The sequence below is a fragment of the Anguilla rostrata genome, chromosome 12, assembly GCF_018555375.3.
Source record: "Anguilla rostrata isolate EN2019 chromosome 12, ASM1855537v3, whole genome shotgun sequence".
Taxonomy (NCBI): Eukaryota; Metazoa; Chordata; class Actinopteri; order Anguilliformes; family Anguillidae; genus Anguilla; species Anguilla rostrata.
The window spans coordinates 28,435,044-28,452,494 of NC_057944.1; the positions used below are offsets into that span (position 1 = coordinate 28,435,044).

At 40.6% G+C, this 17,451-nt stretch overlaps 1 protein-coding gene and 1 long non-coding RNA gene across 3 annotated transcripts; both read right to left on the reverse strand.

The window, feature by feature from the left end:
• Window positions 1-105: 105 nt before the first annotated feature.
• On the reverse strand, window positions 106-9,066 carry LOC135236913 (uncharacterized). Of its 2 annotated transcripts, none has more exons than XR_010324710.1 (3): window positions 8,224-9,066; window positions 2,560-2,679; window positions 106-654 (listed from the first exon to the last, which is right to left on the reverse strand). It is a non-coding gene; the product is annotated as an uncharacterized LOC135236913 (long non-coding RNA). The 2 variants fall into 2 exon arrangements; XR_010324709.1 differs by having other exon boundaries at window positions 106-657.
• A 1,507-nt stretch (window positions 9,067-10,573) lies between these two features.
• si:dkey-182i3.11 (insulin-like growth factor-binding protein complex acid labile subunit) lies at window positions 10,574-16,199 on the reverse strand. The gene is made up of 2 exons (XM_064302929.1): window positions 14,211-16,199; window positions 10,574-13,314 (listed from the first exon to the last, which is right to left on the reverse strand). Exon 2 carries the CDS (start codon window positions 13,299-13,301, stop codon window positions 11,244-11,246), a length of 2,058 nt encoding a protein of 685 aa, XP_064158999.1. The 5' UTR covers window positions 13,302-13,314; window positions 14,211-16,199; the 3' UTR covers window positions 10,574-11,243.
• Between the last annotated feature and the right edge of the window lie 1,252 nt (window positions 16,200-17,451).

Genomic DNA, 17,451 nt, shown 5'->3' on the forward strand with positions numbered 1-17,451 from the left:
GCTAAAACATTGCAATCATAAAATTGTTTTTAAAGATAGAACCTTGAGTTTAGACGTAGAGAAATAACTTTAGGGGCCAACAAAACACACGCAATCAGAACATCATGAAATAAATATGTACTATACTTCCTGTAATCTTCCCAGAAGTGTGTAATATTTACAGACCATTAACCTGTGCCCTGGAAGAACCATTTCCAGCATTAAAAAAACCCCTCAAGTATTAGAGGCCAGTCAACCCACATTAAGTAACACTAATTTCCTGTGCATTTCAGCAAATACGGTTTGCGTTGCCAAAATGCGTAAAGGCCATGGGATGGCCCTACAGTTGGTGGTTGGGGGAGGGGGGGTGGGACAGATGGAGGGGTGAATTGGCTCTGCAGAGTCCCATTCATCCAGGCCTAATAATGCATTAGCGCACAATGAATTCCCTAGGAATCACTCGCAGGCTTCCTCTAATTAATGTTCCCCGGGCTGGAAAACATATTGACCCTAATCACTGATACTTGCTGTTTGTTTTAGGAAGACGCTCACTGGATTTCTTTGTTCTCCTGGTAGACTCTTTTTCTTGTTCCTCTTTTGTTTGTTCTTGAGCAATGGGTTTCCCGCCTCCCACCTGAACTCGGGATTTTGTCAGGGTGCCCGCGGTTTTTCGGCCTGCTGGGGAAACACAGAGAGTTCACAGGGACTGCTGTATCAGTTGCATCACACCCAGGTTTCCCTGTCTATAGGCACTTATAGAGTGTGGCGCATGCTATGTAAAACACAAAGAAAAGTGGCCTCTCTGTATGTGTTCTCCGTGTTACCATGAAACAGTTGTGCACTATGTCATATATCGATAGGATATCCGAGACCTATACAAGTACTACTTGCCTATTAAAAGAGTAGACCTGATACCCATAATTTTTCAGCAGTTCTGGTTTGGCACAGTATTAGGTTCAGATAAAATGCATGTATTTTGTATTCAGCATACCAGTGGCATGTTAAAAGACCTGTGCTGCGAACTGGTTCTGTTTGTGTAAGAACTACCAAGAACTAGCAGGTAAGCACATTAGCCGCGTTTCCACCAAAATTACCCGGAACTTTCAGTCCCAGGAACTACTTTACCAGGAACTAAAAGGTTCCTTCAGCCAATTGCTGTCTGCGTTTCCACCGGAGTCTAAAGTACCGCGAAGATTAGGCAAATTAGCCCACTGACGTATGAAAAAGCAACGTTGTCGTCGGTCCATCTGTCATATGATTTCTTCCGTAACCCCATACTACCACCGAAGTAGCCTACATTATTTTCTAATAACCGGGACAGCCCGGAGGGGTTTATTCCACTTATACAACGGGTTACCAACAATGACTATATATGGTTACTTTTGTATTTATTGATTTTCATATATCCTCTCAAACACATTCATTATGTTTTTATGCGAACATTCGCTTTCATGTCTTGACATCCGAAGCGACAGAATGCATTCACATTTATATGTATAACTGGCAACAACAGCAGAAAACATGCACACGTTGTAAACAATTTGCTGTTTGATTACTTTTCGTCGTCAATTCCATATAGGCTAATGGCAAAATGACAAGAATAGAACGAAAACTCGGACTTGCGTGAAAATGTAAATTAGTAGTGGTACAGCCACCGTTTGCTTTCCTTCGAAGTTACTGCTAGCCGAGCAGCGAAGTGTGCCCTCCAGATGCGAACCATGCACCATAAATTAGTCCATAGTCTTCCTGGTCTTTTCGTGGAATTGAAAAATGGCAGTAAAATTGAGTAAAATTACGGCAGTCTGAAAAAGCTAAAGGGAAGATTACTAGAATTAACCTGTTATTTTACCCGGATAAAAAGTGCGGATGGTGATTTCCAGTTTGCTTGTACTGTATCACCAATGTTAATTATGCAGAACTATACCTCACATAACTGTATCAAACGTTTTGAGTCAATTACAACGGGCTAACAAAGAAAATCCGGAAGAAAATATTCAGCAACCGAATTAATCCGTTTGAATGTTTTGGTAGCCTACGTAATATGCTGTCCCAGCACGAATGCTTAGCATTTTATAAAACGAATACTAAAGCAAGAAAAGAACAGAAGAGCACACGTTATAATTCCAAGACGTTGACGGGCTATAACCAAAACTAGGCTACTGCGCCGCATAACATACAAGTTTGATTTGAAGTTATTATGAAAATAAATTGGTTTGCCGCTGCATATTTTCAAACATGGCGGGTAATGGCGGAAAATAAATACAACACAAATGCTGCGAGTACTCGACCAATCAGAAATGCTCAGCGCTGCAAGCTCCACCCAAAAGGTTCCTGTACTTTCGGAAAGTACTACCCCCCGAGCAGGAACGTTTTGGGGGGTAAAACAAAGCCCCCAGAACTAAATTTAGACCCTAGTTCCTGCGGTGGAAACGCACTGAGTTCCTCAAAAGGTTCCTAGTTCCGGGGTATAGTTCCTGCGGTGGAAACGCGGCTATTGACTGTAGGCTGGGTGCTATAGCAGGTAAGCATTCGGACTGTCGGCTAGGTGCTATAGCTGGCATATTGCTGAGTCTCACTTACAGTATTCCATTAGCTGGCTGTGCCTGGGAGTCCACAGGCACGACATTATCTGTCATGCCAGGGGCAGGTCTGTGTTCAATTCAGTCAATTTTCCTCGAGTTGCGGCTTCATCTGCTCCTCCTAACAGCACCAAAGGTACCCATAGGATACAAGTTGTCATCAATAGGAGATGCAAAACTCCTCTCAGATAGGTGCTAGCCCAGCTGTAGTTCTGTGTGGGCCTTCAGTGTGGAAAATAGTCACTGGATTGTCACTGGCTGCAGTACTCTTTATGTGGGGTTTCTGGGGCACTGAGAAACATAAAACTCACAACTGCGAATGGTAAACGGAGAATCTTGCTAGTGCCGATCTTTTAGAAACTATTCTTGATGCAATCCCAGCCAGTTAGCTGAACAGACATTTTGGGGGCAGTGTAAGATTTAGAAATTGTGCTTTTATATTACAGAAATTTTTAATGATTTAATAATGACCTGGATGATATGTGTAAAGACAATATGATATATTTGTATGAAAACATTTTATACTGTAGTACATCAATATTTATATTCTGCAAACTACAGGCCACACAATACTACAGCAAATTACAGGGCTCATAACTAGCACCAATCACAGAAAAGGAAGGTTTCTCAAAGACAACTAGCACCCTATTGACCGCTTGCATGTCAATATTGAGGGTTAAGTGATAGCCCTAGAAACTGACCGGCTTAATCCCACACAATCCAATTCTTTCCATTGGCAGTTAAAGACATCTCAGTCTCCTCCCTGCAATTTCTACACTACAGGGCTTAGCCTGAACTCATGGCAAGGACCTGTTATGACTGAGACACACAGAATTCAAATTGTTTCGAGCGTTTCCATTGTGTTTCCACTGCAACATTCCGGATTTCAGTCTGCCGTTCTTAAGTTGCCTGAACTTAGGCTAACTGCCTTATTTAGTGGTGTTCGACAGACAATTGCAGAGGAGAGCGTGTTGTAAGCCTATGATGTCAGAGGTCTCCGCCAGCTCAACTCAGCTATGTTGTCTTTTCGCATTCCGTGTGGGAGAGTACCTGGGACGACCCCACCCCGGCCAAACAATAAAGGTTTCCAAAACAGCCCGGCGCATTATAATGGGTTCCTCCTGAAATGTCTGGGCTGCAGCCCCACGCCGCCCCAAAGACAGGCACAGACCGGAGCAGGAAGGTGTGGGGGGGGGAGGCAGTTGCTGGCGTGATGTCACACACCATAAACATCTGTTCAGACGAGGATGTAGCTTTCCTTTGTTTAAATATTTTTGACATTTAAATAATAGCGTGGAAAAAACAGGGTGATAGTCGGCCTGGACCGTATGCGTGCAACAGGGGTCTTTATTTATGTGACTGTCTCCACTGGGGAGGAGAAACCTGGCTGGCAGGCAGGAGCTGTATACATGGGGCCAGCTTATCTGGGCTCCCCATCTCGCCTCTCCCCTCCCCGCTGGACAGGAGGCCTCATTTATCTTCCAGGGAAACAGGTTTCTTACTCCCGCTACCCAAGAGAAGCTTCCATTTATAACGCGAGTCATAAATTATCACAGATATTGTAAACATGCAGTGTTTTACATGGCTCTGCGTTATGAAGATTTTATTTGTGTTTGTGCTCTAAACTGATTTTCGCAGATTTGAAGTGTATGTTTTGGCAAACGTATTTCATAACACTTATACTTTAGCTTCTTGTATGTTTGCCAATTTGAAATTGATCAAGAGAACACACACATGGAAGGAAGGTTTGAAAATATTTCTACATTATCACTGCATTTATAAACTGCTTTTTGTCATATTATATGCTTCACCACAGCAGTGTCTTCTGTCAGTTTGACTATTCAGACAGCCACGCACTAGTTTGCATGTTTACTGTACTAGAAGACTGTATAAGTGCAAGGATGCCCAATATACAGGAGGAGTCGCAGTGATATGTTAGGAGAGAATGTTAGTGCAACAGGTAGTTATGTCCCCAAAATGTATAAACTTTAAAAAAATATGTATTTTAAAACATTTTCCTCTGACTTAAAAATAAATGCATATGTTGGTTCTTTAGAGTAAAAATATCGATACTAACACTATAAACAATATTTAAACACCACCCATTTTTTAAAGGACCCCATCCCCTCTTGAAAAAAAAACAACTTGGATACAGAATGTGTAGAAAAAAGTTTATTTTGATTTCAAATATGCTTCCATTATTTCATTTTAAATGCTGTGGAATTTGTTTATAAATACAACAAAGCAATGCACTGCTGGCTGGGAAGTATGGCTCCTTTTTGAAGGGGTGCTGATTGCTCTTGGTATCCAGTGATGTGGTTTTCATGGTTGTTGATTTGCATGAATGTACTTGTGTTCAACCAAATGCTTTGGTATGAAATCCAATCAGCAACTGTTTAAACTGCACACCTTGAGCTAAATAGCCCTTTCAAAAAGAGAGGCTTTGCAGCCACAGTTCAAGCAATCACATGGTCAGTTGTTCCATTATGTTTATAAGCTCGGGTGCGCAACAAGGGCTGATTTGTTTCAGGATTTTGAAACTTCTGCTCTTAGTTATTTAATTAGCTCAATCATATCTTGATTTGACATTGGTATAAGCACCAGCTACAGCCACAAACTACAAGTGTATCCTAAAGAGTTTACTGTGCTCCAGTATAAGAGTAAACCAGCCTAGTTTACAGACCTGTCAAAAAACTAACACTAAAGTAACTGGCTGGAACAAAAACCAGCACAGGCCAGCCCTCCAGGACTGCAGTTGTGCACCTCTATTATAAGCATTGGGCTTAGCCTTTTTTAAATGCAAATAACAAAAAAGGCATATTTGAAACAGTAACCAGTTAAGCATATGCTTATTTTACCATTCTGTCCTCCCTCCATGGGGGATTCCCTTTTTTAAAAGTAAAGCATACATTTCTTTAGTATAGGCCTACACAGTAAAATGTTCCGTGTTAAATCACATGGTCCCTGTTGTATTTGTATGCATTAACTGCATTAAAAGGGCATTGTGCTCTGAAGATCTGTAGGCCTATGTTTTTTTCAGCTTTCTTTCTTGTGGTAAAATGATTTATCCTTTCCGTAAATAACTTTCGTTTTTAAATAGCCACGTTCAAGGAGGTACCGAGTGGCAAGCTAACCTAGCAACACACAAACTTAACGTGATGTATGTTCAAATCTGAACAGTGAACTATTACGCGTTCAGAGGTCTTCTCTTGCACCTGTGGTGAATTGTCTTTGTGTGTCGGCACATTTTCCAAATTTTTAAGGAAAACGGTTAGGTAACATGACAGATGACATTTTAACAGGAAACAACAACAAAGAGCTGCATATACTGTAGGATGTTATGCAACAAGACGTGAAACAACAGGAAAAGGGAGCAGATATATTCTCTGCGTTCGTGGTGCAGAATCAGTGACAAAGTCGTGCGTAGCCTGCTGTTTCCACAGTCAAACGTAGATCTTACAGGTCAGAGTTGCCATCTTTTATTTATTTATTAATTTATATATATATATATATATATATATATATATATATATATATATATATTATTGTTAATCATAACTTTCTGTCATTTTTGGTTACATTTGGTTATTGAGGAGGTGCATTATTAGGCAGTAATGCTAGCAGTCTGGCTAACAGCTTGGACAGGCCTGTCATTCGCAGCACCTGTAGCCTAATAATACGCGCAGCCCTGCCACCGTCCACTGGACAGTGCCACCATGCGCAATAAACAGCGTCTGTTCCTTCCAAGAGAAGGTGGGAAGAGGGGGCCGTTTCCTGGATCGACCAAAACAACCTCAGAAAAAAAGACGCTATTAATAGGGGAGGGAGGGAAAGACAGCAAGCTATCGCTATCGAGACAGCCCTATCAGAACAACACTGAAAAAGGGCAACTTCAGGGGAACACAGGGTGGACAAACGGACATCCTCAGCGGCTGTTTTATTTATTGTGTACTCGAGGGGAACGCTCAGTGGTCAGTGCCAAGGTTCATGATTGATATTCATTTTATTCTGGTTCTCTTGATTCCAGTGAAAACCTGCAAGGAGTCACATCCGTTTGTGAATGAAAGTCATACAAGGTGAACAGTGAATTATACATTCAAAACAGGTGTGCAGGTCATTGATCGACATTTTGTGATTCAATGCAAACTAATATTACATTACTGCAATTTTGCAGACACTCCTATCCAGAAGAACCTACAATGAAAATATTTAATTTATATATGAATTTTTATTTATCAGGATTTGTTTTAAATTTTGTCTGTTTTGGCTTACTGATATTTTATTAATATTTAAGATTTTGATATTTTGGCTTACATTGCTGGCTGTAAATCAGATTAATTCAACAATAAGTAATTCAGTATTTAATTTGAATATGTAGGCTCATGATTATTATCAAATATCTTTCTTTATTGTATTGTCTTTACCATATATTAAAATATTACTGAATATTACCCATGTTCTGTGCATCTTCTTCCCGTATTTATACAATCCTCAATCCCAGAGACAGGGATCTGGCAATTTTTCATCATGGGTATGTATTTGGAAAGGCATAACTGGTATTTACATATTTGCAGGTGCCACTTATGTAAGATGACTGTAAATTTGCAATGTGATTTATAGATTTGAGATATGGAACTTGTGGTTATGTAACAACAAATAATGTTATAACTGACCGATAATTTAAAAGTTGTTTCTCTGAGTGCCAACGCAAATGTAAAAAAGTTCAATAGTGTAATACATTTATACATTATTGGTCATTTATTAAATTATCTGGCGGGTAAAAATAAAAAACAATAATAATACTGATCAATAATATAATAACCACTCAGAGCATTGGTACAGTATCCATTAGATTTTTTTACCCACCAGATAATGTAATAAACCCCCAATAATGTAATCATTTGTATTATACTATCGATTGATTTATTACATTATCAGACTTTTACATTACATTTTTCTTGGCACTCAGAGCAACATTTTATTGCATTATCTTTCAGTTATTACATTATCAGTTAGGTATTGCATTATTACTTGAATAGAATTATAAAATTCTCAAAGAGACTTCTCATGGAAGGAGGATAATTGACACACATTTGAGATTTGGGTCCAAAATACTTTTTGAGAAGCTGCAAGTGGTCATTTCTGGCTCTACAATTTCCCCTGTTATTTCTGAACAGTGCATTACACTGGCAACATATAGATGTCATAGATGACAATCTTTTTTGGATATTCTATATTATGTGGATAATAATAATGTTGTAAATTATTTTTGTACAGTAATTTTATTTATTCAGATATAAATGTATTTAAAAAGTACCTTTTAAAAAAATTTTCAATACGGAAACTCTGAGACCTCAAGGAATTTCATTGCCAAATTCACTCGGAATGTCCTATGCAAACCTATTTTACTGGCAAGGGGCCGCAGGGCAGTTCAATCTAGGACAGAGCTACTGTAGAACTTGGAAATTACAGTGGAAATGGTGTTAGGCTAACATTTATTTCAGCCAGTCTCCCTCTCTCCCTTTTTTTTTTTTTTTTTTTGAAAAACCAAAAATTTATTGGTCTGTCATAGTCCAGGGAACGGAAACTACTTTATGTAGCGGGAGTTCAGTCTGGAGAAAACAATGGTTTGTCTGACTCTTGAAATACAGCAACAGGCACTCACCTTTTGGCTTAATGTGACCTTTTGCTGCGTGCGCGGGAGTTGCTTGTGTTCTCTGTTGTCCTACGAAGTCAGGAAGAGGTGTTGCAGGAAACCTGAGGTAAAAATCGGGCTAAGCCGAGTAACGTCAGACACCTCTTTTTCGAGCGGCAAACACTCCGTTCCACCTGACTTTCTGTCTTGAACTCAGTCACCTCTTCTCAGAGATGGCGCTGCTTGTCTGTGGGTCCTTGGGGGTCTCATGTGGCATGAAAACAAGCATTAGCACAGTGTCTCGTTCTCCTCTACTCCAAAAATAGAAAACTTAAGGCTGGGTTGGGCTTTGCGTCAATAAAAAAGATATTGAATGTGAAATATGTACTGTACAGAACAACTTGCACAATTCCATCAACTGAATATTTAATTTATTGTCATCCAAAATTAATTTTACTGAGTAAAAGTAATAATCCATCCTCTGAAGGTGGTATACCATATTAGGCTATGCTATTGGTTCCTGGTGGTGATAAGTGACGGCTGAAAGTGGTTTAAAAAAATCTCTTCCTCTGAGATAAAAAGCAAAAAAAAAGCATTCGTCAAACGAAAAATAGTTTGGTATTTTGAAATAACAAAGCTCCAAGGTACAGAAAGTACTTTTTTGTATAACAGGATTCAGTAGACTACACCCTTCCCCCTTTGGCGTTGGGTTTTCCCATCCATCACCTGTATTGTCTGCCCCTTAGCGGTAAGCAGATTAGCGTCCATGTTTTCCCTTCGCACACTTTGATCCACACGTCACATATGGAGGATAACGGGATGACGAGGCTGTTCACACCTGGGCTCCCGGACTGAGTTCAGGGTTGGAGACGCCACACTGTAGCCTGGGACATGCATTCTCCATAGTGCGTATAGCTATTTCTGACATAATATTGACTTATTGAGGGTAAATCACCGGCCAATAGGATTTTTAACGGTATAATTAAGAATAATTAGAAGGTTGTTACAAGTCAAAGGTCGCAATAATGATTGTGATGAAGCTGCCTACGCAGTGGGTCCCCAGAAATGAGTCAGCTCAAATTCCGGAGGGCCGTTGTGTGCTCAATTTTAATTTTATGAAGTTATTTAACAGCTGTAACACTGGTTTACTCTCATACTGGACCACAGTGAAATGTTTTCATCAAATTTATATTTGCAATCTAGACTGTTAGAAATGTAAAAATATGTTTAAAATAAAAACATTTTTTGTTGTGCATCCTGCTCTAAGTAGTGTGTACATACTGGGCCAAGTATTGTTAGGTTATTTGATGATTGACATCATACAATTCTACAAGTCATCTATGTCTGTCCATGTGTTTGTCTTACCGTTGCATTTTCTGTACTTGAATGAATTTCACCAAGTAGTTGTGAACTGAAAGAGTAACCGAGTGAATAGCTGCTAAATAACATTAGGATGCTATGGAGTCAAAGGTCTGAGCTGGAAAACATTTTGACCTTTTGTGACAGGAATGTGTGGGCTCGTTCGAGAGTGTGAGTTGAGGGTCTGAGTGATGTGGTTAGGATAGGCCGCTGCTGCCTGTCTGTGTAAGTGAATGCACTGCCTGCTGGTCTCCAGGGACACTGGCAGACCTCTCTCGTTGTTTATAGATAAAAGTCAACGAGACCAAACGCCTTCCTTTGTTTATCTGCTCCAAGCCCCTCTGACGTGTTCCAGTGGCAGAAATAGAAGGAGAGATGTCATTTAGATTAAAGTGGCTTTCCTTTCTGTGACGGGCTATTTCCTGGTCCGTCAGCCCCTTCAACCCGCCCCGAACACAGTACAGAAGGTGAGAACTGTGCCGGCTGTAGGGTGGGTTCCTCTGTCACAGCACTGTTTGCTTGCCCAAGCCCCCCCCCCCCACCCCCACCCCCTACCCCCAACAAAAAAATTGATGATTAACTATGTCTCTGGCATTGTTAAATTTTTACTTGACTTGACCTCAGAAAAAAGGCTGATTTCGGCTACTGAGGAGTTTTAAAGGAAAGATCCATTATCACCACATAGCGCTGTGTTGAATGCTTATCACCATCAAACCTACGAAGCAGCCTATGCTATTTTTTGCACTTGGATGCTTTTGTGAGGTATTATTTCGCAGAAAAAAATATTATATTCTACTGTATTTAGGGAGACATGCCAGGTGAAATTGTGCATTATCATTGTAATAATTGGACTAAGTCATGGGAATTATTGGCACAAAAATTGTTAACCCACAAGCAATTAAGATCAAGCCAATGGGAATGAACAGCTGAAGCGTATCCTTGTGACGTTCACTTGATTGTGAATGAGCAGGCCACAGGTTTATGGGTGTTCAGGGTCACAGTCGGTAATGATGGGAATGGAGCTGGGGAAGGCACTTTTATTATGAAGATGAAATAGCATTTAGCAAAATAGCATTGCTGTTTTCCTCAAAAGTGATGGAGAAACAGTGACACCTAGTGAAACTTTGCCAGCAGAAATGTAAACTTACTGGTTTGGCTATTTACATACCACGCTGCTTTATCATAAATTGTTCCGACCATACTGGACACATTTTAATGACAAGAAATAAGGCACAAATATAACCATAAGATATAACAAATCGCCATAAGCATATAAGATGCACCACAAATACAAATATTACAGATTTACAATCTGAATTTAGAATAGATTTAAGTGACATCAGGTTTCAGGAAGGCAAACTTCTCATTAATACCTTAAACGTGTCAATATCGATTTCATCATTTGATTGAAATTAAATTGAGGCTTGATTTATTATCTATGATGCAAAAAATAACAGGATACAAGAATGCTGCAGTGAATAATATGGCACTATTCTATAAGTGAAAGATTTGTAAAAAGATACAAATTGTAAGTGCATTACATTTTCTGGTGGGGGCGGGGGGGGGGGGTTATGGGGATGGGGGGTTGGGATGATTCCTAGGGCCAAGGAGGCGCATAAACTGCTCTTCTGATCAGAAGCGCCATAGTTTTGAGCACAAACAAAAGGGATGGAAGGCAGAAGCATGAAAGCTCACAGGAAGCCCATAGCCCAGAGCACAGCTGTGAGTACTGCTGGCAAGCGCAGTGATGGGCCGTACGTGGGTAGCTGTGCAGCTCCACTGTCACACTGGGGCAGCAAAGAAGGGAACTGTGCTGGCTGGGACAGGGGCTTTCCCATTTTGGGGCATGTGGGGTGGTCCTTCAAAAGGGCTGGATGCTGATTGGTCCAGTTGCTGATATACAGGATAGAGGCACAGGTGCAGTTCCAGGGGTTTCCATCCAGATAGATCACCTCCAGGAACCGCAAAGGTGAGAGTGTGCCGTGCTCAAGGGCCTTGAGATGGTTGGAACTGAGGTAGAGCACTTTGAGCTGCTCGAGGCTCTGGAAGAGTTGAGGGGGCAGGCGGTCAAGTTTATTCTTGTCTAAATCAAGATCCTGCAGTTTCATCAGTGGGTTGAAGATATTAGCTGGCAGAGAGGTGAGGCGATTGTTGTGGAGATATAGCGTCCTCAGGTCTGCCAGGGAGTGGAAGACATTAGGGGGAAGTTCAGAAAGGCGGTTGAAGCTCAGGTGCAGTTCCTTGAGGTTTTCCATATTCTCAAAGTGCTCAGGGAACAGGCTAGTCAGCTGGTTGTTGTCCAAGTAGAGTGCCTTGAGGTTCCCAAGCTCTTTAAACAAACCCAATGGAAGAACTTTAATCTTGTTTTCATTGAGGAACAGCTCCTTCAAGCTCTTAAGGTGGGTGAACAAGTCTGGGTGGAGAGTGGATAAGTGGTCATTGTGCAGCTTCAGGATCCTGAGCTTGGTCAGCTCTTGGAAGGTTGAACGTGGGAGGGGTTCAAGAAAATTGTTGTTGAGGTGCAGTTCCCGCAGTTTTCGAGTTCGGCTCAAGATGGCCTTAGGAATCCTGGACAGGTCGTTGTGGTTCAAGTACAGAATCCTCAGCTCTCTGACGTTGGAGAAAAGGTCTGCTGGGAGGTCAACGAGTCGGTTGTTGTCCAGCTGCAGCTCATGGAGCCCAGGTGTTTCATGAAAAATTTCAGAAGGGATCCAGGAGATGTTATTACTGTCCAGCTGAAGCTCTTTCAGGAGAGTCATGTTGCGAAAAAGGTCTGCTGGGAGGGAGCTCAGCCTGTTATGGTAGATGTCTAAGATCTCCAGCTTGCCCAGGTCCTGGAACAGCCCAGAGGGAAGGGACCAAATCCGGTTGAAGCTCAAATCTAGCCGACCTAGCTCAGTTAAGTTTTTCAGGGATCTCTCAGAGAGTGAAGTCAGGAAATTGTTGCTCAGATCCAATTCCTTAAGAGATGTCAGTCCAGCAAATACCTCATCTGAAAGGCTGGAGAGATTATTCTTCTGTAAATTCAAGCTCTGAAGATTGGGGATATCCTTTAGAGCAGCTACAGGTACTGATCCCAGACTGTTGCTCCTTAGGTCAAGGTGCTTAAGGCCTGTAGCTCCCCTAAAGGACCCATTCCTTATGTTACTTAAATTGTTCCTCGACAAAATCAGCATCTGAAGACTTGTGGAGTTTTCAAACACGCCCTCCTCCAGTTCTTCTATGGCATTGCCACTCAGGTGGAGGACAGTAAGCCTGGGAGCTCCCTCCAGTGCACCGAAACGCAGGGAGCGGATCTCGTTCAGGCTGAGGATAAGTGTGTCCAGGTTCTGCAGTCCCCTGAGAGACCCAGGCAGCAAGGCCTTGATGCGGTTCTCGCTGAGGTCCAGGAGCGTCAGGTTGGTGAGGCCTCGGAGCTGTCCAGGGGACAGCGTATCCAAACTGTTGTCCCTGAGGAAGAGCTTGTCCAGCTTCCTCATGTCTGGGAGAGCAGAGCTGTTTGAGATGGAAACATTGAGCCGGTTCTTGGTCAGATCTAAGATCTGAAGCTCTTCCAACCCATCAGCAGGAAGTGAGTGGATGAGGTTGTGTGTGGCATAGACCTCCTTGGTTCCAGGTGGGAGGGACGGGAGTGACTCAAGCTCTTTGTCTTGACAGTTGAGCGTGGAGTCATCCATACATTCACATGGCTCAGGGCAGCTTCCGGTCACAGAGGACAGGGTCAAAATCATGCCCCAAAGTGCCAGCATGGCCACAGCTTATCTATGGGAGGAGATCGCAGAATGTTTGAAAGCAAATTATATGTGTTCCCTCTAGAATACGATCGAGCACAGCTTAGTTTTTTTTGTGAGGAATTACAGGATTAAAATGTAAAAATATGATGTGCAAATACAAATGAACACTTGTAAATGAAAAAAGCAACCTGTTCTTGTAATATAAAAATTAGTCAAATGTATCAGAATAGTTTTAACATAAATACTTATTATTTGAGCATGGGATATTCCATGTGATAATTTCTTACAGCAAATTTTACATGCATTATTTAAGACACTTAGTGTAATTGTATTAGGAAGGAATTTCAGTGGTTTTATTGAGTTCGGTTTATTTCATCGGAATACATTGATTAGTCCTCCAGGCAAAAATTAATAATAATGAAAAAATGTTGCTAAACAGTATCTTCAAAACAAGTCATGAATATGCCCAGAAAACTATAACGTACCTTTGTGCATTGTAAATTACAACAGTGAACTTTGAATATTCGATACTCAAGCTGATTTTGCATGGATATTGATGTAATCAACTGCTTTTAGGTCTTTCAGAATACTTGCAGAATAACAGATATGCAATACATTTATGCATTACTCTTGATCAGGTAAAATATTGTAAGCAAAACCTACATTATTTATTTTTGTAATGCAATGATCATCATCAATTTTATGTTTTGGCATGATTACAAGTTAACAATTTTGCCACAAGAAGTTACGTGACTGTTTCGTTAAAATAAATCATTCTGTCATGGTTAGACAGTACTAGGTGAACTTAGAATACATATTTTAAGACTTACTGAGGACATTAAATACACAGTATTGTAAAATACACTATATAAATCAAATAGACTTTATCATAATTACAGTTGCTGATGGGATGGTGAGACTTACCTCAGATGAGTAAGACAGATACGTCCCTCCTATGGTAAGTGAATGTGTCTTCTGAAGTGCAGGAGTTAGCATGTCACTCTTTATGGTGATAGAGGAAATGAGAGGTGAATTTCTCAGAATTTTCATCCAAGATGCTCAGTCAGTGAAAGTGTTGTGGGCAAAAACCTTCAGCCTAGCGAAGCATATTGACAAGTATTGGGTTTTTTTCCCCCTCCCCCCCAATGCAAAAGAGGCATCTTTCAAATGATGCAGCACACACAAAACCTCAATTTGAAAGGGGATTTCTTGTGCAGTTGACTGCTGTGCACAATTGCTTAGTGGCTTTATTTCAAATGTTTGACACAGCCTTACTTTTGACTACATATTACAATGAAAAATGTAATGAGTAGATTTTATTTTACATGCAGTTCATAATATTACTACAGTGATTAAATCTACAGTGAGCCCATGTTTGGGACAAAGACATAGTTTTTCTTGATTTGCCTCTGTACTCCAGTTTTAGATTTGTAATGAAACAATTGGTGGTTAAAGTGCACATTCTTTATTTAAGGGTATGTTTATACATTTTGGTTTCACCATGTAGATATTGCAGCACTATGTTGAAACCTGTTGTTCTGTGTAGTTACGAATAACATTTTTAAAAAGTATTTTCACTGCAGCATTTTTTGTCACTTGTGTTCTGTAAATAAAAGAAAATACTTAAACTCTTTTTCTGCCAGGTCTGAGGAGGATGTACTGTTAAACTGAGAGTTGAAGTCGCTGTCTGATGATGGTGGGCTGCTGCTCGCTCAGCGTGAAGGCGAGAAACCCAAGCCAAGCAAAGTCTCAGAGATGCCCACACACGGAAAAAGCCATAGATGCACAAAGCTGCAAAACAAGTCTTCAGTCAGTGACGCAGGTAACTAAAGAGAAAAAGCTGATGTAGCACTGTGTGTGTGTGTGTGTGCGTGCGTACGTGCGTGTGTGTTTTCTTTTCTTTCTTAATTTGCCATTCTATGCTCCTGGTCTTTCTTTCAGAGGTTCCCTTTATTGAATAGAGATGGAGATGCAGCAAAAAAACAAAAAAAAAAAAAAAATCTTGCTGGAGCTTCAGCCCCACTGTTGACTTCCCCTGCTAATATATAGACTGTAAAGACAATAGCTGCTGGGGCAACACTTAGTCGTGGGGAAACAGCACTGAAATGTTATTGGCCTATCTGGCTTGCTACAGTTTCGCTAACGTTTTTCAAAACCATTATGTTATGAAGATCCCTGAATGCATCATATTAGTCAGCCAGTCAATCGTTCTGATAACATTGATAAATTAATGAATCAGACGTTTTACTTTTACAAACGAGAATTCGGTCAGTAAAGACACATGTATTCCTGTTTACTTTCTTACACACAGCACATAAAAGCAATACAGAAAACAGCGCCTTCCTGGGCATAAGATCCGTTAAACAAGTATACATCATGCCATAGTAAGAACCTCAGCAAGGTTTGTCTGTGTTGGTACAAATTGTTAAGTGTATGACAAATCACATAATTCTTACATCTTAATGTTAACGCGCATACATTTTCTTATTTTCTATTGCAGTGATAACCTCGCCGATATACCTGCAGAAGCCTTATACTGTGTTAAGGAACATAGCATGCTAACATTATGACTCCAACGCTACATTTTCACAAGTATTAGTTTTGTATACGGTTTCTTTGTCGAAACAACGAGCTATTAATTCTGAAAAACGTATAACAGAATACCGCCGGAAAACTCTCTCAGCCAATCCTTATGCGCTCTACAGATAGTACGAAAATACGCGACGATCCACCATTAATACGTCTGAAACCCGCCCATTCTCACTTACAAATGAATGTACAGTTTTGGCGATGACGACGGTATAGAGCATGTGATTGCAGTTTATGTTTGTGCCACAAGGGGGACCATAAGACTATTTTTCGACATGGTCTAACAGTTCCAGATGTACGGGAAGCATTTGTATTGCTTCATGCGTTGTAAATGTATTTTCCAATTCATTTGGGTTATTGTTTTATTTATTTTATACAGTATGCATGCTTTAATCATGGATACATGCAATTTATAAGTGAACAAGGAAAATCTAACATTAAGCAGGGCCAAGGAGGGCGGAACATAATTGCCCCGTTATTAACATTAAATCCACAAGATGGCGTTATAAGAGCTATGTTTTAAGTAATATCATTTTTATTTGAAGTACTGTATCAATTTCCAGAGGCCTATCAAAATATCATTTTTAATGATGTAAATGTTATATTTTAAATTACATGGAAATATTTATAGTAAATCCATTTATAAGCCATGAAATAAAAAGTTATATCATGCATTATTTAAGAAAATTTTGGAAAATCATTTTAATTTGTTCTGCTTCTTGCATTTCTTGTCACTGTTTTTTAATCACTGACACTTGCTAGCCCAGACCTAGCAGAAAGGATGACACGTCCATTTTGAGAATGCTCATCTCAAAATTAACTTATTGCAACCATGTCCGCAGTGATTTGGAGTTTTATTGTATACCTCAGTCACTTTGCTGGTCTCTTATTTGGGATTCCTAGCTTTGCAGAGAAAAGTCCCCGCTGCTGCCCAAAAGACCACCACTGTCTGTGCTCCAGTAGAAATGGTTTTGCTTTTCTTCAAAGCAGTTGAGGGACACTCTGGCTGACCCCAATGCCCCCATAAAACACCACAAGCTTTTTGCCTGTCTGTCCAGAAATCGAGAAACCACAGCCATACATCTCCATAGCAAGGCAGGGGGCCCATCATGTTCAAGCAGGTGTCTAAACCTAATGACGGTTGGGTAGACGCTGCCAGGCGCTCAGGCTCCCTCATAATCCTGATCAGATTAGGGATTAAAACACTTGCTAAGAGTCAGCCAAGGGGGATAGGGGATTGGGAGGGGGTGGATATTCAGTTGCCAAGGATGATTAAATTGTGCAAATGCCTTAAAACTGTGGGAATGACCCCAACAGCCCCCCTTATTCAAAAGTACCTCATTGGTCAAGGAGGTCCAACACAAATCATACGATTTAAAGAGGCAAAAAAACAGGTAGTGAATATGCTGGCATAACATGTGGAAATAGCATAGTTTATATATGATCCAATGACACACACAAGTGGATGAGCAGAACTGTTATCAGCTATGACAGGTTTGACTCCCAGCATTGGTGATATACAGTTAAATGTCGTCATATTTACTGCCTAGTTGCAAATCCTTTATATTTGATGACT